This window comes from Silurus aristotelis (assembly GCF_946808225.1).
Source record: "Silurus aristotelis genome assembly, chromosome: 8".
Lineage (NCBI taxonomy): Eukaryota > Metazoa > Chordata > Actinopteri > Siluriformes > Siluridae > Silurus > Silurus aristotelis.
In genome coordinates, this window is record NC_139581.1 from 12,584,287 (window position 1) to 12,609,183 (window position 24,897).

The window sequence follows — 24,897 nt, forward strand, 5'->3', positions numbered from 1 at the left end:
TAAATATACTATTAACATCATATAACAATCAGACCATTGCGATGTGATTTAGTGGTAGACATTACCAGGAACATTGAGCAGGAAATGACCAGGTCTTTTCGTGTCCTTCCAGTGTTCATTGGTTAATAACTACCAAAGGTGGTACAACCACAAATTCTCCAGATCTCCTGATGTATTGGAAAAACAAGTTTGGCCACAGATGCCCCATATTGCAATTTACAAGACTTAAATTATCTTTTCATTTTCAATAATTATCTTTTTCCTTAGGCTCCTTGTGTCCATCACTGAAAGTGAAAAACAAAACAATGTGTCAGCAATAAGAATGGTTTCATGTTAGGTATATATTTCTCAGTTTTGCAATAGCTTACTGAAAGGCATTTCCATTTGTCATCAGAGGAAATGATGTCATGCAGAGTATTTTGTCACAATAAGGGATTTTTCTTTGAACGGAAATATGGCCAGGCGCACGATTCAAACCATTTCACAGGATAATGCTCTGAGTACATGGCATGTTATTAAAAAGCAGTTACACAATTGTTCAAAATTACAGAATACTAATGTTCATCTGTACAATTCTATCATGTTTTATTGCAAAATAAATGTGACAATTGATCTAAAGCCTATGGTGTTTAATTTATATATTACTGAAGTATTTTATGCCACAAATGTCATCCTGTACAGCAAGGGTGTCCAATCTTTTCCAAGGAGGGCCGGTGTGGTGCGAGTTTTCATTCCATTTAAAAATTAAGATCTAAACAGGTGGAATCTTGGTTGGAATAAAAACCTGCACCCACATTAGCCCTTTGTGGAAAAGATTGGAAACCCCTGTTGTACAGGCTTGGAAAATAATGGTCTTTGTTGATTACTGAGTATTAGAAATAAAGAGTTTTGAGGTGATGTGATTTGAGCACTGTGGTCAAATTTAGCTTTTCCGTCCATAAGCATGGCGAAGAATAAAAAAAAAAAAAAAAAAAAAAAACAAGATGCACAAAGGTCATTTCCCCAACTATTTTATTCCATAAAAATAAATGAACTCAGATTATCTACAGAAAAACAGAAACATGCATAAAAATATTTTTTGCAGCAATTAAGATTTTTAGCACTTAACATGTCAACTTTTGCCCCTGAAAGTTCAAGTTTCACATAAACAGTGAAACAGATCCTTGTGTATTTTACACAACCTTGAACCTAGCCCTGTTCCTTAAAAAAAAACCCAGCAAAATCCCTGAACAAGAGACAGGGATGAAGGTATGCAAAATGTCTTCAAGAATGAAAGAACAACGAAAAAGACTGACGTTCAGAAAGATGCCTCAGCTGCCAAGGTTGGAGAACATTTGAGTAATGGTGGTCTGCCTTCTGCCGTTCTGCGCCGACGAAGCTGAAGAAGACACTTGTTTGGAGTTTTTCCTAAATGTTTTAGATTCGACCTGGCTGCTGGCTTTTTTCCCAGATTTATGTCCATCCACATTCTGTCTTGAGGAATGGGGAATAGTGTCTTTTTCTGTCTTGCTCTCCTCGCCTGGGCTCGTACTGCTGTTGGATGAAGGGCTGCTTTTCTCCCTCAGTAAATACCCATCAGCGGAGCCTTTTCTGCGGTCCACAGCATTCTCTTGGTTCAGTTCCTTTTGCAGGCGCAATGCCAGCCTTCTGTCCTCCTCCTCCTGTAGCATCCGGCTCCTCAAAACCTCCTCCTGCTCAGCCAGCTCCTGCAGGAAAATAGATCCACAAGGAGGCGACACAGGCAGTGGAGAGTTACAAGGCTTCTTACAACTGTTAGGTTCCGCTTGTTCACTATGTCCACTCTTCCTTTTAGAACAGATGCTGGTTCTGCAAGGAGTCTCAAAGAGTTGTGTACTAAAGTCTGAATCTGAGCTCGATGTAGATGGTTTACTACTGAAATTTGAGATTTCCATTTCAACAATTGAGGTATCTGTAGAGCTTGGAGTGTTCAGAATGTTCTCCTGGAAATATATGTTAGGAACAAGGGGGATGGGGGTTATTTTTGTAATGTCCAGAAAACATACACATTTATATAAAGAGAACTATTAACTAAAGTCATGGGCACCTTATTGTCCAAAAGAGAGGAGGATTGTTTGGTCTCACCGTGTGGTGGTGTATAAGGCACTTGGCACAGATATCTAAATGACAAACATGGCTGAATTATAATTACTTACTGGTTTCAATCATTTAATTCATAATTACACAAGGAATAAATCAATAAGCAAATAAGAGAAAATGCTGTTTAAAACAATAGAATTACTTACTTCTCAATATGTCCCATATTGGATTTCTTTTTCTTAGTAGCATCATTGACTTTACTATTCCTTTGAGTTTCCAAAACTGGACTCGAGTTCTATAAATAATACAACAGTGATTTTCTTTTTATTCTTCATATCTGTGCATCTGCCAAAGTTGACATTATAATTTCACATGGCACTGCTATCCATAAAAGCACTATATGGGTATGGGAGTTTAAATGATTAACAACCAACATTTATCTTTGACACAGATCAACAGGATTAGTGTGCAGATATCAACCTTCAATTGTTCGACAACATGTCTATCATTTCCAAAAAAAGCAAGAAAGCAGTGTGAAATACTAAATACACTGTCAGTTACATTGCACTCAGTGCAAAACTAGAACTGTTTCAACAAGAACAACTCTGAATAACAGAAGCTGACTTCCTACACCATTTCCATAAATACTGCTTTAAAAATAGGCCTAACAAAGTTTAAACTGTGTAGACACTCACCAGTTCTTCACTGAGCAATCTCGCCAGTCTTTCATCATTCTCTAGCTGTCTCTCTTCCTGCTTCCGTTTTTCCTCTTCCAATCGATCCTCTTCCTCTGCCAGGAGGCGCTGGATGTATTCCTCACTGGCCCTCCGCTCTGCCTCCTCCAGAGCTCGCTTCTCTTCTACAAACTGGAGGCATACAAACAGTTTAAGATGTGATGAGTCGCTGTTTCTTAAATCAATATAGCAGCGGCAAAGTGCAAAGGCGGCGATGGGCATTATTTTGTTTTAATTCCACAGCTGTGTGTTATTCATTACGCATACTAGTCTAATATATCAATATTAAGTATTAAATATGGAAAAAAAAGCTCACCTTGTTAATCTCCTCTTCATACTCACGCCTGAGCTCACCTGGCTGACTGACTCTGGGTTTTTGTATAAACACTGTGAGAAGAAAGTTAAAATGAAAATTCAGATTTGTTGCATAATTTTCGAAATTCAATTGTGAACTTGGTATTAGACTGACATGTAGCTGTATAACCAAACCACAGTACAGGTATGCAGACATACATTGTATAACTGCACAATCTAATGTATGACTCCTGGGTGCAGTTATGCTTTGTTTCGTGTTTCTTATGTCTCTGAAGTATATCTGGATGGAGTTAATCCACATAAAAACACCCATTGTTGAAAATTGCCAGTCAGAAACGATTTTGGAATCATGGAATTGGTCCAAAAACAGATATAGTACACCAACCTGCAATAAAATGTGCTGCTTTACTTCACAACACCTACAGGCAGCATGATGGATTAGTAAACAACACCCTGATCCTGACTGGTTGGATGTGCTTTTCTGATACCAATCAATGTTTATTTAGAGCCCACTTTTAGCACACTAAATATCCCCATAAGTAAACATTCATTGAGGTCAAAATTTCCTATCTTTGGTCCCTTGATATCAGGTGTACAGCTGTTCAGTATTAATGTTTTTTTACTACATACTAAAATCTCCATATTTATAACGGTGCACTTACCGTTCATATCCTCCTCCTCATCAACTCCATTTAATCGCCGCTGACACTGTGTGGGGAAAGCGTCCTGTATACGCCGCCACAGCTCTGCGTTCACTAAGGTCTTGTTCCTGCCGTTAAGTCTAGCCCAAGTAGAGACGCGTTTTCGGCAAAGAGGGCAGCATATGTTGGCCTTGTCCACCGTCTCCAGGAAGCATGGTTTACAGAAAGTATGAGTGCACGGCAGTGTGACCGGCTCCAGGAAGATCTCCAGGCAGATGGGACACAAGCAATCAACCCGTTTTAGTTTGCCATCCTGCCCCAACTCCAGGTCTTCCTCTGATACAGGTGGCATCACTCTGCTATGCTTTTTTGCATGCAGATTTCTCACTGGTCTGTCAAGGTAAAGGCAAAGGACATGTAACGTTTAGAACCAGAATCTGGTTTATTGGCCAAGTGTGTTGACACACACAAGGAATTTAGTTCCTAAATTAAGTTTAGACTTTTAAAAGCACAGACATAAATAACAATATACATTTAGTTTAGACTATACAAGACAAGACGAAACACACTATACCAGACGAAATGTGAGACAATACGAGTATAAAATAGGAATACAGAGTATATGACAGATCAGTAATGTACATAAAGTGTGAGAGTGCATGGTAGTGCAATTTACAGTATTGTGCGTCAGGTACTAGCCTGATGTGTGTGTGTGTGTGTGTGTATATATATATATATATATATATATATATATATATATATATATATATATATATATATATATATATATATATATATAACAATGTATCTGTGTCTTATTATCTCATATAACATTAAACATAAAGCATTTGTCAAACATTTAGAAACCCCTACCCTATGAAGAGTTACATTGAACACACAAACATAAATAAACTGAGGGACTTTATTTTCATTGACAAATCCTCCTTTATCATGAATAGATGCTTTTGGCAAAAGGTATTCTTCATCCAGTTCATCCAGGGCAATTCAAAAGAATTTAGGTGCAGTTACTGGGCAGGTCATTTGATGACAGATAACACTCCAGCTGAATGTTTGCTCTATAAATAGCTTGGATGTATCTTCCGGTTGTTGTCTTATTGTATGGTGAAGTACGGACTGGTAGATATATATTGGGTCAAATATTCCTTTCACCTTGAATGAATCTTAAACATTCCCTGGTCCCAAACAAACCTCAAATTATCCACCTCCGTTCTTTATTGTTTGTGAGAGACAATCTGATACCATCTCTCTTGTTCTGTCTTATATTAGTTCTTCTGTTAGAGACAAAAATGTCAAATTTAGAACCACAGAGCATTATTTCAGACCCTCACAGTCCAAATTCTTGTTTTTGCCTTGTACAATGTTTCAAAAACCATAATCTGTTTTTCCAAACTAAAACGGTTGATGTTTATCTGTCAACTTTTCTGTAAGGCGTTCTACTCCTTCACTTTCTCATCTTTACACGAGAATGTTTACTCATGTTTTTCTCTCTCACTTACTGTATACGCACGCATGCACTACCAGTAAAATGTTTGGACACACCTTCGTATTCTTGTTTTCAGTTCGGTTTTCAACGTTATATATTAATACCAAAGACATTGAAATCATAACGGAAAAAATATGGAATTATGTATTCAACAAAAACATGTTACACAGAATGTTTTATATTTTGGATTCTTCAAAGTAGCCACCTTTTGCTTTGATGGCAGCTTTCTACAGTATTGCCATTCTCTTAGTCTGCATAATGGATATTCAACAATCTTGCAGATTTTCCAGAGGTGTTGACTGCTTGGTAGCTGCTTTCCCCCTCACTCTCTGGTCCAACTCCCAATCCATCTCAACTGGATTTAGATCAGGGAATTTTGGAGGCCATCTGGAGGTCATCTGATGCAGCACTCCATCACTCTCCCTTTTAAACAAGCAGCTCTTACATAACCTAGATGTGTGCTTGGGGTCATTGTCATTATGGGGAAAAAACCAAATTATGATCCCACTAAGTGCAAACCCCACAGGATGGCATGTAGATGAAAAATGCTGTGGTAGCCATGTCACGTTCAATATACCCTCAATTTTGATTAAATTGCACAACAGGGCACCAGCAAAGCACAATCACACCTCCCCACTCTGAACCATGGAGTAGAACCACACATTTAGGAGACTACCTATAAAGTTCTTGAGAATTTTTTGAGATTGACAGAACCTAATTTCTTAAAGTAATGATGAACTTCCTCTTCTCTTTACTTCACTGAGAGTTTATTGCCATAATATGGATTTGTACAGTAGTTGAACGAGCAGTAAAGGAGCTATTGACTCTGTACTCACCCGTTCCTCTGCACAAGACAAGTGATGGACTAAAGCACATTTTGAAAAAAAGCAAGATATGTCACAAATAAACTCCTGCAAATTGAAAACCATTCCAGATGACGACCTCGTGAATCTAACGCCATGCCATGAGTTTGCCAAGATGTGATTAAAGGTTTAAGAAGCTACTTTGGACAATCTAAAATATAAAACATATTCTGGTTTGTTTAACACTTTTTTTTTGTTTACTACATTATTCCTTACGTGCTCTTTCACAGTTTGGATGTCTTCAGTAGTGATGTTCAATGATGATTATAACGATGATAATTGGAAATAATAAAAAATAAAGTAAAACCACTAAAGGAGAAGATGTGTCCAAACTTTTACTGGTACTGTAGATATGAAGTGTCATATCTCCTCTCTACTTATTTTGCTTTAATTATTAGAATAGTGTATATTTGTGTTTGTTGTATATTATTACCTTATAATACTTGAACCCAGTTCACCTGAGCCTCTGTACTTCAGTCCATGTCTCGCGGAGCGCCGCTTATACACGCAGACGGGTTATAAATATAATTAGCAGGCTAGCTTGCTATGCTATGCTAAGCTCAGCTCAGCTCAAGACAAACGCTAATAAAATATTTTAGTAAACTAGAGAACAAAATAATTATATTTCACAGACTGGCTGGACTCTACCTCATATTAAGTGAAACACAACTACACACATGTTATATAAACACTATTTCTATCGCTAGCTAGAATGCTAACTGTTTACCTCACACAGGCCCCGGTCCCAAAAATCCCGGGAAAACTCGTCTGTGAACGCAGCAACCACGGTTCAAGACAAGCAGGTCAAATTACTTTCAAAGTAAAAGTAGAAATTGCGGTCTGAGGGAAACCAGTATATATGATCTTTTCAAAAAGATCAAATCAATTGTTATTAATATATTTTCTGTCCATTAGTGAGGTTAAAGCGAAACAAAGAACCTGTTAAAATACTGAATAATTTATTTTTTTATTTTTTGGCGAATAAAGAGCCTCCTTTCAACAGAAGGATTGCATGACATTGATTCCTGTATCATAGTAATATAAAAACTATAAATCCTTTACTATTGAACAGATATTGAATTTCAGACAACATGCACCATATTACGTTTTTTTTTTAAACTGTGTGTGTTTCGGGATTCCACTGGTTGAAGCAAACAGTTCTTTTTTCTGTTGTTTTTGTTTGTTTGTTAAAAATGGGAAGTGGTAGCAAAGTGGTTAAGATGTTAGACTTCTGCTGGGAAGGTCATGAGATCAGATTCCAGCATAACCAAGCTGCCACTGCTGAGCACTTGATCTTATCCCATAACTGCTCAGCTGAGCTGTATAAACGAGAGGCACTCTGGATAAGGGCATCTCCCAAAAGCTGTAAATGAACATCTTGCAGAAGCTTATGGAAAGTCATAGATTAAGGATGCTGTTTTATCCCCACCTAAACACTGCCTTTCTGAGCTCTAAACTCAAACCATTTCTGTACAAACAATAAACATGCGCTTCCGTGTATGCAGCTTCCGCTCTATATTTTCTCCCACAGACCAGATGCTGTGCACAGAACAATATTACCCATATGACTAAAGGTTTGTGGACACTTTACTATGGCTTGGTTTTATTTGCTTAATGAGCCTCGTGAGAATAACATGAGGTCAGATATAATTGTCAGGTGAGAGAGTCTGATGTGCAGTCGGAGTTATATTCCATCCAGGTGTTCAGTGGGGTGCAGGTCAGGGCTCTGTACAGGATACTCAATTTCTGCCACTTTTACCTTGATAAATCATGTTTTCATAAAGTTTACTTATCGTGCAGGTGCATTGTCATGCAAGAACATGGTTACTTAATTCCAGTGAAGGGAAATTTTAATGTTACTGCATACAAAGGAATTCTGTACAACATGCTTTCAGCTTGTGTCAACAGTTTGGGAACATAAAAGCTTGTATCTATAAAGATTTGGCTGCAAAGTGTAGCTCTTATTTAAATGTATAATAACTTTTAAAATAGTAGATTCCAAAAATGTGTAGTAATTGAACAAACATTAATGATCTTACCGTAATATAACAAAGTAATTCTAGGTTTGAAACGTTCGAACCAGTACACCCCATGACTACTTACATTTTACATAAATCTGTAAATGCAAAAAATATATCATATACATACTATACATAGATTTCATGACAAATTGAACAAATAGAACCCCTGCTTCTTTTAGGAATTTATTTGATAAATAATAATACAGTATGGGTTCTCTAAGTATTGTAAATCATGAAAAATATAACATATTGAAACCCCTGTATTGGAACAGGTAGACAGAAATTGTCAGTGGATTATTTGAATATTTGTGCAATAGTTTAATTAATTGATTTTTATTTAATGGTTGATTTTAACAAACCAACCCTCTGTGTTTTTCTTATAGTCTTATAAACACATGCCCACTCATTCAACTCCTGGATAAATGTCAAATGTCTTTAGAAGTGTCCTCAACAGGCACGCTTGGCAAATGAGATGTGGTTTCATGAGGTAAAGGTGTGGGACTCTCCGATATTCCTCGGCGTCGTAATCCAGAGGGTTCCACAGCTGCTTCTAGCACCTTTATATTCACAGACAAGAACAAAGTTTTATATTATAAAAGATTAAGTATTTAACTAATACATTATCAACCAAGTCAAGTTTACCTGATTCTCAGCCAGTGCTTCTTTAGCCATGTAGTATTCTCTCTTGATCTTAACCTCTACCTCTTCTGGGACATCAGGTACCATCCAGTCAATCATGCGACCAATTAAGAATACCACATGCTAAAACAAAATTTCAGAGAGATTTTAGATGTTCTACAAAAGTCTACAAATCAGAACTATTTTTTCCATACGAATTGCATGCATTAAGAAAGACCACACCTCAAATATAATGACGAAACCTAGTCGAATAGCCAGTAGATTATAATACTCAGGAGTGTGATGTCCTCTTTCATCCCTAAATCCACGATATCTAAATAAAACATTTCTTAAATATTCAGATATCTAAAAGCCATTTCAGAGTTTCTTTGCACCCTGGCAATAGACAGATATGTTTTAGTAGTTGCAGTTTTTAAATTCACAAATGACCACCAAATGTTATGAAATCACTGCCCTACAACGTCCTGATTTATTAGGAGAGTCTCTGTACCTGCACTGCATATCACTTTGGGTGAAGTTTTTCGGTGCAACAGAGAGGGTGAAATCAATGTAGCCCTTCAGAGTGCCCTCAGTCGTGTAGCGATAGTAGAGACGTGGCAGGAAATCGGAAGTGAAAGCAATCAGGAAAGCCTAAAGGAGCAGGAAGTTAGACATGGCCAAAACAAAAACACATTAATTTCTCATTAGTGGCTCCACTGATGATGTTTACACTAAAATGCCTTTCTTAAAAGAATTAACTCTCAGATAGTTTACTGAGTAAGCCTTCAAAAGATGTTTTGTTAAGCCATACAAGACACAACAATATTGTGGAAAGCTGTGTTGTCAGGATATAATATAAAGCAGTAATGCTCACGTTGCTAATTACAGCCAGAGAGGTGATGACCTCTAGGATTGTAAACCAGATCCCGATGTCCTGTGCCCGCTGAGCCACAGGTCTGCGGTATTCACACACAAATTTCTGTGCATCCAGACGAATCTCCACCCAGTTATTCACCAGGGCAAAGAGTGGTGCCAAGGGGCAGGCCGCGACAAAGATTGTAATGAAACCAAACTGCAGGACTGCAAAGAGGAGTTACGTCTCTATCTTTTGACTCGAATGTATGCATATATACTGTATGTGAAAATGTGCTCAGGACAGTTTCTTAGAAATTTCAGTACTTTTTGTATCTGTCGTTGGTTCTTTGTTTTATTACATTTAATCAAGAAAATAAAAAGTTTCTTAATTAATGCAATCAATTATTTTATTTAATCATTTGTTTAATACATTAAAAATGAGAATTGTTGACAAATGGTATAAGAGGAATAAATCACTAGAAGGTGTGCTGTTACTGGAAAAAAATCAGTGAGTGGGTCTGCATTGCAACATGCTGCAGCACATGACCATGGCATTAATCATTTTCTTTAACAATCTCTTTTAACCATTATGCAATGCAAATAAGCCTGTGATTCACTCTTAAGGTGGACATCTATAAAAATAACTAGTGTCCGGCATGCAACAAGAAAAGATTACATCTCACCCATTTCAAGATATTCATCAAAAAGACCCTCACACACCAAAAGACTATAATCCGTTTCCCAGGGTGCCACATTGTCTTGATCATTTACTCCATTCTCTTTTTTAAGTTTCCGCTTCTGCCACCATGCCTTAAATTTACTACGGGGGGGGTCAAGAGAGAAAATATTTTTTTTAGCATTTTAAAGTGAGGGGGGCCTAAAACATTATTTTTGTTTGCTTTTTGTTTGTAAAAAAAATAGAGACTTACGGAAGAACAAATTCCTGGACATTGTTGATTATTTGTTTGCCTACCATAATGACCAACAGCTCCTGAGCAAGCTCAATAAGACATCCCGAAGCACCACACTGCAAGAAAAAATATGAGATCATTGAGACTGCAAACTTTGTTTAAGTGCTGAGAAATGTTAATCAATTAATTATAAATTGATATACTCTAAATTAATAAAAAAAAAAAGCTTATTAATGAAATAATATCAAGGTAAAAGTTATGTTTTTACTCACGTCTTCATTTCGAATCCCAAAAAGTGTATAATAGTTTCCAGGGTATCCAACAAACCTTTAAAAACTAGCACGTTATTCATCTGTTTATTTTCACAAGAAGTGAACAGTGTTTGCTGTACGCTTACCTGCCCTTAAAAAATGCAATGTACACAGGAGAGGAGTAGAAGTTGACAAACTGGAAGACGAACACTTTAAGAATAAAAGCATCTTCGTATTTGGTCTGAGTGCGGTGCATTTCTGTTGGTTGTGAAGCAAAAAAATATGAGCTCTGCATTATGATAACAACCATGAACAAAACTTCAACACATTCGTGCTCACCCCATTGGGTCAGGATTTGGGCAAGACGTGTGTAGACCTTAGACAGTAACATAATCACCACCAAATTAAGCACTGAGCCAGTGAGACTTGCTATTCTCCCAGCCTGTGGTATAGAGGAATAGCACAGCATTGGAACAAACAAATCTAAACTATTCTGACATTTTGAAATAATAAAAGTAATGTTACTGAATAAAGTTGATACTTACAGAGAATATAAAAAAAGTATTCTGAGACTTATAGATGATGATGCTCAGGATGGTTCTGTAGAGAATAATTGCTATCAGGAACATCAAAACTACAGCAACCTGCAGAAATTGTGGTATTAAAATACAAATGGAAAATGATAAATATAAGGAAACAGTTCATTTCCCTTACTTTTTTTACTTTACCATCAGAATGATGACCATGTTCCCAGTCACAATGCGCCGAAAACGGCTTGTTTCTGGGAAATGTGGCTCCTCAGCCCCTGTTACAGGGTTATGGACTGTCATTGGTGCCATGGCAGTGAACTCTGGCCTTGGCCTTTCCTAAAATTAAAATGGATAATATTAACACATAAAAGAGCTACAGCATGTCAGATTACAAACTGATGATTCTATGACACACTCTAATATGGAACAGGTATAGTATATTTGATATGAAGCTACTTTCTATGTCAAACCTTTCTGAGGACTAGGACTGGTTCTAACTAAATTTAAAGCTGCAGTATGTGATGGAAAAAAAGTGTTTCTAGTACTCTAAAATTACATAATTTAAATTTTAAATCTTAAAACATATTTATCTAAAGCATATAACTGCTTTGCAATTTACCTTGCTGATAAATGTTTATTTCAAGCTTGCATTTACATTTATTTCTGGCCACGTGAAACATGAGTAAAGACTGAAGTAATTCACTATTAGCTCTAAAATGTATTCTCATTCGTCTTAAGAAATATATACACTATATACATATATATGTTTTTTATATATATATATATATATATATATATATATATATATATATATATATATATATATATATATATATATATATATATATATATATATATATATATATATATATATATATATTAACCAGAGTGGTGTCAGGGTTAGGGTTAGGGTTAGTTAATGAATATGATGGGGATAATTATTTTTCCCACTTGAGTATTTGTAACATCTATATTCTTTTCTAGGGTCTTCTCATACCTCAGTCTCTTCAAACTCGGAGCAGTCCCATTTGTGGGCCAGTACAGAGCAGGTACGCTTCCAGTACTCCAGGAAGGTGACTGCCCAGAGGGACATGAAGATGCTAAAGAAAACTGTTCCACCATTGTCAAATAATAATCCTGCCTGTGGCAAAATAATTCACAATTGTTTACTACATATACTCCACACTAAATTACACAGTATGCACATGTATTAGACTCACTTTATATGTATAGCAGATGCTGGAGAGATTCCAGACACTACAGATGTTACAGATTGGGCACATGACAATTCTGTCACCACTGTTGCAGATCTCTTTACTAAGGGAAACATATTATGATCAGAAAGGTTGTGGTCATGATCAGGTTTGGAATGTTCTTTTAATAGGTAAACATGTTGTCAATATTGCTCACGCTGGGACATCTGTGACCATCAACCAGATTCCAAAGAGAGACAAGAGGAAGCCTACAACTGCAGCAGGAAGTAACCACCCTGTATAGAACCCTGAAAAGAGAAAAAAAAGAGAGAGAGAGAAGAGAGAGAGAGAGAGAGAGAGAGAGAGAGAGAGAGAGAGAGAGAGAGAGAGAGAGAGAGAGAGAGAGAGAGAAGGAAAGGATGTTTAAAGAAATTAAACGGTTGTAAGATAGATGTGGGTGGGGTAAACCTTGTCATGCAATATTTACATTAAGATAAGACATGCACACCTTATCAAAGCCAAATTAGTTGCTCAGTGAAGGAAATCACAAGCCCTTACATACTACAACAAAGTACATTCACATGTTTTCATTAAATTTGGATTCTCACATCTTCATACCACATACCTAACCAGGCAAAATAGAGTGCAACCTTCTCGCCAAAATATTCCCGGATGTGGTCCAGAGGCTGGTACTTCTTCCAGCAGCCCCAGCGTGCCCAATATTGGTACAAGATCTGCCTCATGCTCAGGGAGTCAGGGGTTATTAGACTTTTGGGTACCTGATAATTCCCCTTAAAGAAGCAGTGACAAAATGAGTGTAATGGTTAATATGTAAAGCCACAAAGGACAAGGTTTGTTTGTTATAAACATCTTTTTTTATTCCAAAGCTCATCCTGCCAGCTGCATGACTAGGTGTAGCATGGGTTAAATATGTTTTATATCAGCCAATATTTTTCTATCTTTAAATCATAAACCTTCTGGAGAAAAGAGAAAAAAAAGCAAAGCCTTTTTATATTTTAATACAATTTCAATGTCTGTCATAAAACATGACATGAGAAAGCATTTGTTTGCAGGCATTCATTGCCTGGCAGTATAGCGTTCAAACATAAAATGGACTCACCTCATGTAAGGGATAGGCAGCAGTGAACACATTCTCACTGACCAGCCTGCCTATCCCAACCTCTCCCCTCTTTAATGCTCCAAACTGTGTCCTCGCTAATATCTCATACAACTACGAGACAAAAATGAAGGATATTATCAGTGTGCCACTATTAGTAGCAGTTACAGTAAATATATCTCAGAATTAGGGACATGTAAAAGAAAAAGCTTGGTAAAATGTACTTTAAGGAATAAAACATGATGTGTGCTGTTGCAGGGAAATTAATCAACAACAGAAATCTTGTCTAATTAATTCGGAAAAAAAGGTGCACTAAGCATTAACATTTGATGTTGGGAAACTACTTCAAAACAAGTTTCCCATTGTGTAACATCCTCTCTTTCTTCTCTCTATACAAAAAATGCAGCTTGTCATGCTACATGTTACATGAGTCCTTGGTCCTGAAGACTTTGAATTACGACCAGCAGTTATAGAATATTAATTAAAAACTCTCAGACCAATCAGTTTCAAAAATTCAAACACACAGTGGTAAAATAATGGTATAGAGTGTGGACTGTAGGTTTATGGAGAATAGAATGTACATCGATGTGAAACATTAGGTTTTTTAATTATTTTATCATGTAGCTGTTACAAAACAATATGTAGAAAAAAGGGCTGCAAAAATCTCTGAAAGAACTGTATGTGCATAATATAAAATATGTTGTGCAAGAAAAGTTATTAACATTGCATTTTGGGTTTTATTTTTGACCATTCAAGGTAATTCTACTAAGTGAAATGCAGTTTCTACTGCATCATTTGGAGCACAAGGAAATGAGTAAATCCAGGATAGTCTCGGTGCTGTAACACACCTTGTTCTAAAACCTGAAAAGTGTCATAAAACATAAAAATCTGCCTGATTATCTGGTTATTATTTAAGTACTTCCGAGCAATAAACTTACAATTTGATGTCTCTGTGTCTTCTTGAAGAAAGTGTCTTTATTTTCATGACCAAGAAACCTGCAATTAAAATATGGACATGATAAAGTTACTGTATGTGTGTTTGACTTTAAGGAGGTGGTAAGGAAAGCAAACTCTGTACAAACAATACTTTGTGTGAACACGAGCTCACACTATACTTAAACACTACCTCTACATTCCTGCTTCCTGAAGCACATACATGCATGATTAGCTGATATTTATTTATATCAAGAAGACGGCACAAAGTGTTTGACTGCCACTGCAGATCGGTAAAAATGCACGGGTGATACTCTACCTCTCTAGCTTGTTCGAGCGGAACTGGCAGGTGTAGTAGTCTGGTGGAGGATTGGGTACATCCTGAGCTAAGGTATTGGGGATATGTAACTTTCTGAGAGCTGTTTCCGACCAGTTGGATTCTCGATATGTCTCAACCTGTAAAGCAGATTCAGCAAACACAATAACACCTTTAGCCACATTTCCTATATATTCTATAAGGCAAAAATATTATGTGAACACCTGACCATCATACCTATATGTGGCTCTCCATTTTGTTGCCAAAAAGTTTGAAAGAACACAGTTGTCTAGAATATCTTATGTGCTGTAGCATGATACTTTTACTTTGGGGCCTAGCTGAAAGGCGGTCTATGCCTCTTTGCAATAAGACATGGTTTGGCGATATTTATGTAGATGCAAATAAGTGGCCTGCACAGAGCCCCGACCTCAACCCCATTGAACACCTTCATTAGATGAGATGAACAATGCCAATGGTTTTGAAATAAATATTCAGCAAGCACATTTGCACGTAACAGTCAACTGTCCACATCATTTTGGCTATATAGTATATTTTGTATGGCAATATAGTATATTTTGCAGATCGTTTATAAAGTTTCTGTAAATTTTTTATTCCACCTGTGTGTCCTACTAGATTCACCTGCAATGGTACCCGGAGGCTGATCTCCTCTGCGTAATAACATAGCACTTTCCAGGGGGCATTCAAAAGCACGTATGTTGTCTTTGTCTTGCCCTGCACAACCTCTTTCTAACAACAGACACAATTTCATAAAACATTAAAAATTAAGCATTAAATATGAAGGGAACAACATTGTTGTTTAGCCAAATAGTTTATTAATATTCCCAAATGGAATCAGACACTGTATACAGACATGTGTATTTAGCAGTTTTGTTTGAAAGAATAAAAATCAACACTAAAGATTTGCTGTTGTTATTCATAAAAAAATAAATACATGTTTATAATAACAGAGGAATGTTTAATATAAATAATCTAATCAAACATTCTTACTCAATATGAACATGTTTGTTTTTTTATAAAAAATACAGAGCATCTATAATGCAGATATTTAGCAGATTTTGGAATGTGATAATGTTTGTGTGCTAAATGGAGTGATTGGTATTTATGTATCAATACCGACCATGATACATAATACTGACCATCTCCTGATGCAGGCCAGAGGTTTGCAACCTGGACAGAAAATCTGTCCTCCACTTTCTGTGGATATCATTAGTGGTGTTGAAGGATTTTTCTTCTGGTTCAACAGACTGATTTACTGGCTCCTCCCATACCAGAACAAAATCTGTTGCAATTTCAGAAGAAAGAATTTTATAAATTTTATGAATGAACACTCATTCATCATATGCTTACATCATGTTGCACAACTGAATCATTGAACTTTAAAAAGTAACAGCACAAATATAAAAATATAAACAAATGTTCAGCAGATTAACTAGTTCTATGTTATTTAAAGTTACATTTAGTGACTAGCATGTTTCCTCGATGATCATTAGTAAAATCATAACTATATAAAAAAAGTCATCAGATACATGAATAAATGGACTGAAAGGGAAAGTTTTATTGCATTCACATACAAACACATATTTAAAAAAATCAAATGCAGACTTACCAATGCACGTGACTCCATCACTAAACACATTCGTATCCATTTGAGGTGACTGTGGGGGATTCATGTTATGTTTCTTCAATATATACTTATTAAATATACAGTAGATCTACAACTTGTTTAGGCAAACTAGTATGAATATAATGCAAGGGTACACAAAAAAGACAATGTTGTGACTCACCAAATATGCAAAGCAATAGTGGGGATTGCAAATGTATATGCAGTGGTGTTTTTTTAATTCTGTTAATCTTCTACAAATCTAGATGCTAAAACGAATCACTTATTATTAAGACCTTGAATGCACTCACTAAAAGAGGGAATTAAAGGGTCTAATCCTTTCTCTACACTCTCAGATTCTCAAACACACACCCATACACACACCCACACACAAACACACCCACCCACCCACTCATACACACATGCAGGCATGCACACTTACTCCAGAAACATCCATGGTTCCGTAGTTATGGTCAGCAAACTCAGAAAGGGTGATCAGAGTTTTGCTGTCTTCAGCTTCACCCTTCTGCTTCATTATAGCTCTTTAGCATTAGCCAGCAGCCTTCTTCTTCACTTACCTGTCAACTGTATAACGTCTTTCTGCAAAACATGTCAATATAGCCTAGAATGTTAGAAGTAAATGTTTAATGCAGCGTTACATAGTAACCACATAAAAAATATTAACAAGCTGATAAGTGTTTGATTTCTTACAGTACAACTGAATAGAGTGTGTGGACAAAATGAACCTAATTAGCAATGATGTGTGGCATAACAAATGTAAATAGATCCCTAAAGGAAACAATATGCACACAATTCCCCATACAGAGGAAACACCACACAACGCATATGCCACGTGTACAAGTCAAGAGATTTAAGAGACTTGTTGTCTTTCTCTCTCCTGAGTCTGTGTATGAGCCCTCTCTGAGTCACCATCAGTGCCAGTGTGATTGGGCTGGTCAAAATATTTGTTATAACACCCAATGCAAACATAGTAGGAATATTACAATATGACTTGTAGAGAAGAGGAAAATAGAAAAAAATATATATTAAAAAGCCATCCAATAAATACACTAAAAATGGTTCATCCATATCATGCTGAACATCACTCTGTTGGAGCACCTTGGCAATGATAACTGTAAAAAATGCCTGAGAAGCTGTTAACCTATTTCTTGATACATTAAAAGGCTTTTCTCTGCATTATCCATATTAATAAAGAATAATGATGGTCTTCTGCTATTGAATTATAAGCTTATTTGTTATGTGCAGCTGTAGTGTAACTATATTACAATCTCATTTGGCTGTGGGATGCAGGGAGCCATGCAGGGAGCTGGGTCACTTCAAAATTCACCACATAGTACACAAATCCCATTGCCCTCATTGTCCTCACAAGTACAGTGTCAATGTAAACCAGCCTGTTTGTAAGCACATAGCTGTAGTTTGAATAGTTTTTAGTTACATGACTGCCAAATATATTTCCACTGAATTTACATTTAATTCTAGCTGGAATTTTACTCGCCTAATGCTTACCTGTTGCTGACCGAACCTTCTCTTCTCCTCTGTAACGTTTCTCACCTCAGGGTCTTATCCTTTAGGAAATATTCTACAGGTTCAGAGAATGGTTGCACAGGATGTGGCACTCACCATAACCCTTTCTCTCAAGCAAGATATGGTAGAAGGCAGGGCAAAAGAACGATGAAAGATGTAAGGGGAGTGTTTCCTTCTGTTTGCTGATAAGGAGGAGTCTCTCAGCACCACTTACATACACACACATCTATAAACTCTGTACTTCTTTGAAAGTATAGTAACAAGATGAAGCTGATGGAAACAATAATGTTTATGTTTTACATACCTTGCATTTAAGAGTATTTGCTTGTAAGAAAACCGATATCCCACTTATCACTTGATCTGGTGTTTACCTAAGTTTTTTTTTTTTATTATTCAGGAAGAAAAAAACCTTGGAAGAAATAATCAGGCGTGTTTTGTTGGCTCAGGAAGAGCATTTTGTTTTTTAGCATTATGGATTTATTGACACAGAAGGCTGGCTAGTACTAAATTGAAAGCAAATCTTAATAAAACAATATAGCATTATTTTTGAATGTCAATCTCTCAGAAAAACATGTAACCTACAGCAGGATATTAGACATGGGCTAAACCTGAGGGTCTATTTGTGCTGCCCAGATAAACATTGTTCCATCATATGGACATTAAACCATAATACTCATGTTTAAGTGTTTTTCAGATTTTTTATTAGATTTTTTCATGAAGAAAAGAAGTAAAGAAACATCCACTGCAGTTAGGTATACAGACGAGCAGGTGAAGTCCCTTATTTGGAATAACTTTTTTTAATCCAAAAATTGTCACACATTATTTGAATCTTCTCTGAAGACTCTGTAACACTAATGAAACACATTATATGTATGTATACACATGTATGTTTACTAGGCATATTTCAGTCTAACAGGTAGGAATGTCAGGCATGTTTGGAAACACATAGAAGACATCAGGTGTAGCTAATAAATATAACATTGAAGTTTAGAAATGAGGTGAGACTTCAGGACTTTAATTATGGAAACGGAAAACGTGGGCTCATGCTTCCTATTTCGTCGAAAAACTAATGAGCGGGAAACCCGGCCAGGCTGTAAAGTGGATGAAGAGGAGGATGCTGATGATGAGAAGGAGGATGCAATAACTGCTAGTTTTCACCTGTTATTTTAATAATATATTGTTCCGCTTTGTTTATCTTTCCATTTCAGTTTGCCACAGCAGGCAGTAAGTGAGTTTATTGGCTCCCAGTATGACCAGCGATTTTATTTTCCATTGCATTCGTTTGCAGTGTTTTATCAGTGAGCAGCATTCAAATAAGTGTATTAAGTTTCCGTTTCTCCACAGATGCCGTCCAATGTGGAAATAAAAGCGTGGCTGCGTGACCTCGGTCACGTGACCGAGCGCGCGCGCGAGCTGAGCGCCTCGGACGGAACCGTCATTCGGCAGCACGACACATTTTTCCGCACGTCGAAAGCGGGGCGTCTGAAGCTGAGGGACTTCCTGGTGAGTCTGCGAGCTGGAAGACCCACAGAAATACCACGAATAACAACTAACCCATTCATACTGACCCCCCGGTACTCGCTTTACAGAATGGAAGTGGACAGCTGATATTCTATGAGAGAGAAGATATGAGTGGCCCCAAAGTGTCCAACTACTCCATCACTCACACTGATGATCCTCAAGGCCTGACTGTAAGCACTTTAATATCACTGCTGGTCTCACAGGACTACAAAACTATGCACTCTTTAAAAATCCCCTACATACATTGTATGATGTTATATATATATATATATATATATATATATATATATATATATATATATATATATATATATATATATACACACACACACACACACACACACACACACACACACACACACACACACACACACACACAGTGGAACCCGGTTATGTCGATGTCCTAGGGGGTCGCCAAAAAGCATCGAGGTAACCGATGATCGAGATAAACGAAAATCAAAATGGCGGCAATATATTAACGTGCTTGAAATTTCTTTATGTACATGATGTGCGTTAATAAATGAAAATGTACATGCACGTGTTTTTGAAGGGTTTTTTACACAACAGCGTTTCCGCGATTTGTTTGATGAAGGCATGCTATAAAAATACATACAGTACATGTTTATCTGTCAGGAATCCACCTGCCACGCCCCCTTCGGCCCCCTTCAGCGTGTCAGGTGTTTTCTCGGCCGCTTTCTCTGAAGCTCCCGGCTTTAATCCCGCACATATGGTGCTCGTTTACCATCATCACCAGCTCCTATTTAAACTTCCACACTCTCACTGTCCGTTATTGTTGGTATATGTTGGTTCACGGCGGTCGTTGTTATCGCTCATGTGTATCCCGGTACGTGTCTTCCCACCGGCACTCCTACCCAGCGCGGTTTTCGCCTCCCGTTCATCGCATAACATTTAACAACAAAAGGCATATGTGCACTAACTAACAGCAGAGATTCACCAGTATACAATACGTACAACATTGTATTGGCTTGATTTTTATGCCACTTTCGCGAGTTCTTCTGCGGCTGCACAGCGCCGATCGACATAACTGACGTTAAATGGCAAATGTTCCCCCTTGTGCTCGAGATATCAGGGTTCGGCATAACCGATAAAAAATGCTAAGACAAAGCGAGAATTTGGCGGTTCTACTTCAAAAACGTCGACTTAATAGGATTGTCGAGTTAACCGAGGGCGATATAACCGGGTTCCACTGTGTATGTATGTATGTATGTATGTATGTATGTATGTATGTATGTATGTGTGTGTGTGTGTGTGTGTGTGTGTGTGTGTGTGTGTGTGTGTGTGTGTGTGTGTGTGTATATGTATGTGTGTGTGTATGTCCTTGTAACTCAATGACATTTTCAGTTAATGGCTTCATTAGTTTCTGCATTCAAATATTAATTAATTAATTAATTGGATTAATTAATCAGCTTCATTCTGATCACAGTGGATCCAGAGCCTATGCTTGGAACACCTTGTGCCAGTCTTTCTTAAGGCACCATACATGTAGACACGTGTGTGTGTGTGTGTGTGTGTGTGTGTGTGTGTGTGTGTTATCACTGGATCCTTCCTGTCTTAGAAAGGTGAGATGTTTTGTGTGTGTGCATGCAGAAAGTACTATCTGAAGCATTAGGACAGGTGGGCCAGGTGAAAAAGGAAAGAAGACTGTATATGGTGGGACAGACTCGAGTACATGTGGACTCTGTGGAGGGCCTGGGAGACTTCATGGAGCTTGAGGTATAGTGAGGCTTGTTCAAGATGCACAAAGAAATGGTGTGTGTGTGTGTGTGTGTGTGTGTGTGTGTGTGTGACTCTTTATGTATGTGTTGAATATTGATACAGGTGGTAATGAGGGAAAACCAGAGCACAGAAGAAGGAGTTGCAATTGCCCACCAATTGATGCAGGATTTGGGTGTGAAGAAGGAGGACCTGATTGAAGGTGCATACATGGACCTCCTACATGCAAAGGGCCATCAGAATGGAAAGTAATAGCTATGTTATGAATATCTGTTCAGTTTTGACAATACAACTTACAATTTTTTTACTGCGGTTTGTTTTCTTTTCAAAAAGGAGGAAATAACCAACATAAGGAAACTGTAGTGTAACTGTAGTGTAAGTTCATTTAAACCTTTTATTCCATTGCCTACATTACTAAATTATTACATTACAGTTAGTATGGAAATCTAACATTTACCAAACTATGAAACCTGTCTGTCTTATTTAATGAGTCCTGGCCACCTGTAGGCTATTTGGAGTACTCTCTAGATATACAGAATCAACATAATGCTCCAAGTGCTATCATTATTGGCTGGAGCTGCACAGCTAATACACTTGCGTACTATTGCACTTGTCTGTTATATGTCAGAGAGAGGATATACCAGGAATCCACTGAAAGAGTTGTAGCCCTGTGCGTCTGCACACAGAAACCTCCCGAGCACCAGCTCGACGTAAACCTGGTTGCCTCTTTTCAGCTGAAGGAGTACAGTCTGTGTAGCACTGTCCTCCGAATCCTCACGGTTGTCCTCCCAAGAGGAGGCTATCACTTGCCCCTCTTTCATCAGCTGTACCTTGTGGTAGATTCGCTCTCCTTCTGCTCCCAAATTAGAGTAAACCGTGTAGGAGAAGGAGTAAAGGCCAGACCGTGGAGCTGTGAATGTTCCTGTGCACATAATATACAATCACCTTAATCTCTCTAGCTTTGTGTTTATGATTTTGTTGGTTTGGAACCGTATTAAAACTACATTTAAATATTAAGGACTTTGAGCTTTCCTGTGTTTAAGGTTTAAAGTTAAACCACTAGGAAGATGATTGCAGTCTCTGCTGAAAAACCCAACTAAATCTGACCAGGCTGAGCTGTTCAAAATGTCATAGATCATATTTGCCAAATGGTAAATGCACGTTGAATAGGAACAGTTTCTCAATTTTGCTGTTAGTTTTATTGTAGAAACTGTTTTAAAGATTCTACCAACCAGCTCTTTTTGTTCTGTGCAAAACCAGACTGGATTTTTTTCTAAGCAACTAATACTCACCCAGTGAAGGATTGTACCCATAGCCATGGTTGAGAGTGACATTGCAATACGAAATGGACACATTTTTGTTGAAAGGACCATAACATCCAGTTATAGGTAACATTGTAGCTGCAAATGATACATTATGTCCACCTGGGTAACAAAAAAAGACAAGGACGTATTTCAAGTAAGCAAAATCACACGGATACAATTTGTCAAATGATGGACAAGTGGTTGAACTGCTGAGCAAAACGGTGAATGTTACCGGTAACTTCCTCAATCTGGTTATTGAGACTGTTCAAGTCTTTCCATAGGCCCACCATTCGCATGAAGGTTTTCTCCTCGAGCTGGAAAAGAGGTGAAGCCACACAGCAGCAGCCTTTTGGCTTCTTGAATGCACACTCACAGTCCCATCCTTCACAGGGCAAAGTCCCAGTCCAGTTAGCTGTGTGTAAGAGAGCAACACCAAACCCTTAATTTAATTTACTGGCATAAATAATACGTAGACTGATGTAGTAGGAAATATCGAAAAGCATCTTACCTGCAGCTTGCTGTAAAATTTGTAGAGGGCTACTTGTTTGTGCCTTTAAGCATGGAAACAGTGCCCCCAGCAGGCCAAGAACAGCCACTGCAGCTACCTTCATCTTTAATTAGCTCACTGAAGAATCTTGTCTGTAGTAAGTCAAGGAATAACATATTGCTTTTGTAGCTTAGTTTCTCTTCAGGAGAATAAAATAATTTGTGTATTTCGCCATTAAAATTTTTCTACATAATACAAAACTGCATGTCATGATTTCTTTTTTAACACAAAGTACTTCAGCAGTTTATACGCTAAATAGAGGCAATCAATGTGAAAAACTGATGTGATTTTGCTTCAAATGTGTAGAATGTTTAAGCCTGATAGTGTGAAACAATGCATTCTGTCAGCAACCAAATTTACTATTTACTAAAATTTTTGATACCCACAACTATATAATCATGGATTTTAAGACTTAAATCAGTACTTTATAATTTTTCAACAGAAAACCTGTTTGTTATTATGCCTCAATCGCTTAATCAGATTTAGCTTGATTGTGTATATATACATAGTCAGTAGTAATACAGAGTATACCCTGTCTTGAAGTAACCAGAATTACTAATAAACGTATCACAGCATATTCAAATTTTAACAGTTGTCTTCTATTTTAAGTGGGTTTTGATTAAACTGGTTCTCTGCTCTTTTCTCAATACAAGAAATTGTGTCAAAGTTCTAATCTATCGTAATCATTCAAGTATCCACAATAGATATAATAGACCTTGGAGTATTAATTTAAAGTCAAATAACTAAAGCCAATAAACATACACCATACACTTAGTTAGCCATTTACTTTCATAGAAAATATACAAAGTGACAAATGTGTAAACACAATGTACATACAAATATTTAACTGGTTGCTATTTTATTATTATTTATTATTATACTGTTATTTGATAATGAGGAAATGTATCCGTAAACTAGGTAAAGAAATAGAGTAAATCTGCTCAGAAATATTAAATCAAAAGAATCATGCATTCTTTAGACCAGCATTTCATTCTCACATTTTGCTTAAATGTAAATAAAAAAAAATAATGCAGTATTATTTTAAATTAGTTATTCATATACTCACTGTGATTCTGAATGTTCTCGAAGCGGATGATCAGTGGCAACAACGCAAAGCCTGTCTGTGAGGTGTGTGTGTGTGTGCACGTGTGCGTTGCGTGCAGCTGCAGTACAGCATTTGTGTAAGCTGATGGGAATGTGTATGTGTGAAACACATCCTGTCCGTTACTGTATCCCATACCTTTCCTATGAAGCCCAATGGGAGCTCACAATTTGTCTTTGTGTGTGTCAGTTTTGTATAGTTTTTCATTACACCAGGATCATGTTTTCCAGCACTCTGGGTGTAACACCAGCTATTATGATGATCATCCATTTGAACCATATATGTACAGATAGAGCGGGTTTGTTTTATTATTGCTGCATTTATTCACTTTATCGCCTGATCAGTAATCCCAAGGCTGAGGCAGATGGAGGATTTTTAGCCTGATTCCCATTAGTTTGACAAGTTTATTGTCATATGTACAGGGTGTGGAACATAGCTAGCGATCTTATCACCTGTGAAAGCATTAACACACTTAATTTTTAAGAAAGTGCAGCCTGTCCTGCAGGACAGGAAAGAATATGATTTTTTTTTTTTTTCTTAATAAAAGCAGGAAAAGTTAAAAATGTATAATTTCAAATAAAAACTATTATTATTATTTGAAAGTGTTGGTTAAAGTTTTCCCCAATTGTCTTTCAAAATATTTCATTCCTAAAAATGAAGAAA

General features: G+C 37.1%; 4 protein-coding genes across 6 annotated transcripts; 1 reads left to right on the forward strand and 3 right to left on the reverse strand.

Annotated features, from left to right (window-relative positions):
- Positions 1-994: 994 nt before the first annotated feature.
- rnf168 (ring finger protein 168) lies at positions 995-6,912 on the reverse strand. 2 transcript variants are annotated; one of them, XM_083548420.1, is made up of 8 exons: positions 6,549-6,912; positions 5,458-6,117; positions 3,770-4,140; positions 3,109-3,179; positions 2,754-2,924; positions 2,265-2,353; positions 2,066-2,138; positions 995-1,961 (listed from the first exon to the last, which is right to left on the reverse strand). In XM_083548420.1, exons 3-8 carry the CDS (start codon positions 4,098-4,100, stop codon positions 1,311-1,313), a joined length of 1,386 nt encoding a protein of 461 aa, XP_083404546.1. In that variant the 5' UTR covers positions 4,101-4,140; positions 5,458-6,117; positions 6,549-6,912; the 3' UTR covers positions 995-1,310. The 2 variants fall into 2 exon arrangements, with proteins under 2 accessions (XP_083404546.1, XP_083404545.1); XM_083548419.1 differs by lacking the exon at positions 5,458-6,117.
- Positions 6,913-8,309: 1,397 nt separating this feature from the next.
- On the reverse strand, positions 8,310-18,164 carry ano7 (anoctamin 7). Its single transcript, XM_083549155.1, has 24 exons — positions 18,009-18,164; positions 16,924-17,081; positions 16,488-16,536; positions 16,018-16,160; positions 15,500-15,607; positions 14,864-15,000; positions 14,550-14,607; positions 13,615-13,725; positions 13,120-13,285; positions 12,712-12,802; positions 12,522-12,618; positions 12,299-12,442; positions 11,500-11,637; positions 11,317-11,415; positions 11,111-11,213; positions 10,918-11,029; positions 10,793-10,847; positions 10,539-10,636; positions 10,293-10,429; positions 9,629-9,834; positions 9,266-9,405; positions 8,998-9,088; positions 8,779-8,898; positions 8,310-8,693 (listed from the first exon to the last, which is right to left on the reverse strand). Exons 2-24 carry the CDS (start codon positions 17,014-17,016, stop codon positions 8,562-8,564), a joined length of 2,628 nt encoding a protein of 875 aa, XP_083405281.1. The 5' UTR covers positions 17,017-17,081; positions 18,009-18,164; the 3' UTR covers positions 8,310-8,561.
- Positions 18,165-19,057: 893 nt separating this feature from the next.
- On the forward strand, positions 19,058-23,718 carry LOC310729502 (uncharacterized protein). Of its 2 annotated transcripts, none has more exons than XM_083547695.1 (5): positions 19,058-19,250; positions 19,371-19,529; positions 19,616-19,717; positions 21,156-21,281; positions 21,387-23,718. In XM_083547695.1, the coding sequence occupies exons 2-5, from the start codon at positions 19,371-19,373 to the stop codon at positions 21,531-21,533; spliced, it is 534 nt and encodes a 177-aa protein (XP_083403821.1). In that variant the 5' UTR covers positions 19,058-19,250; the 3' UTR covers positions 21,534-23,718. The 2 variants fall into 2 exon arrangements, with proteins under 2 accessions (XP_083403821.1, XP_083403822.1); XM_083547696.1 differs by having other exon boundaries at positions 19,066-19,254.
- On the reverse strand, positions 21,899-23,196 carry cbln18 (cerebellin 18; the record flags this gene model as incomplete). The annotated part of the gene is made up of 4 exons (XM_083549580.1): positions 21,899-22,208; positions 22,564-22,705; positions 22,818-23,024; positions 23,094-23,196. The coding sequence occupies 4 exons, from the start codon at positions 23,194-23,196 to the stop codon at positions 21,899-21,901; spliced, it is 762 nt and encodes a 253-aa protein (XP_083405706.1).
- Positions 23,719-24,897: the final 1,179 nt, after the last annotated feature.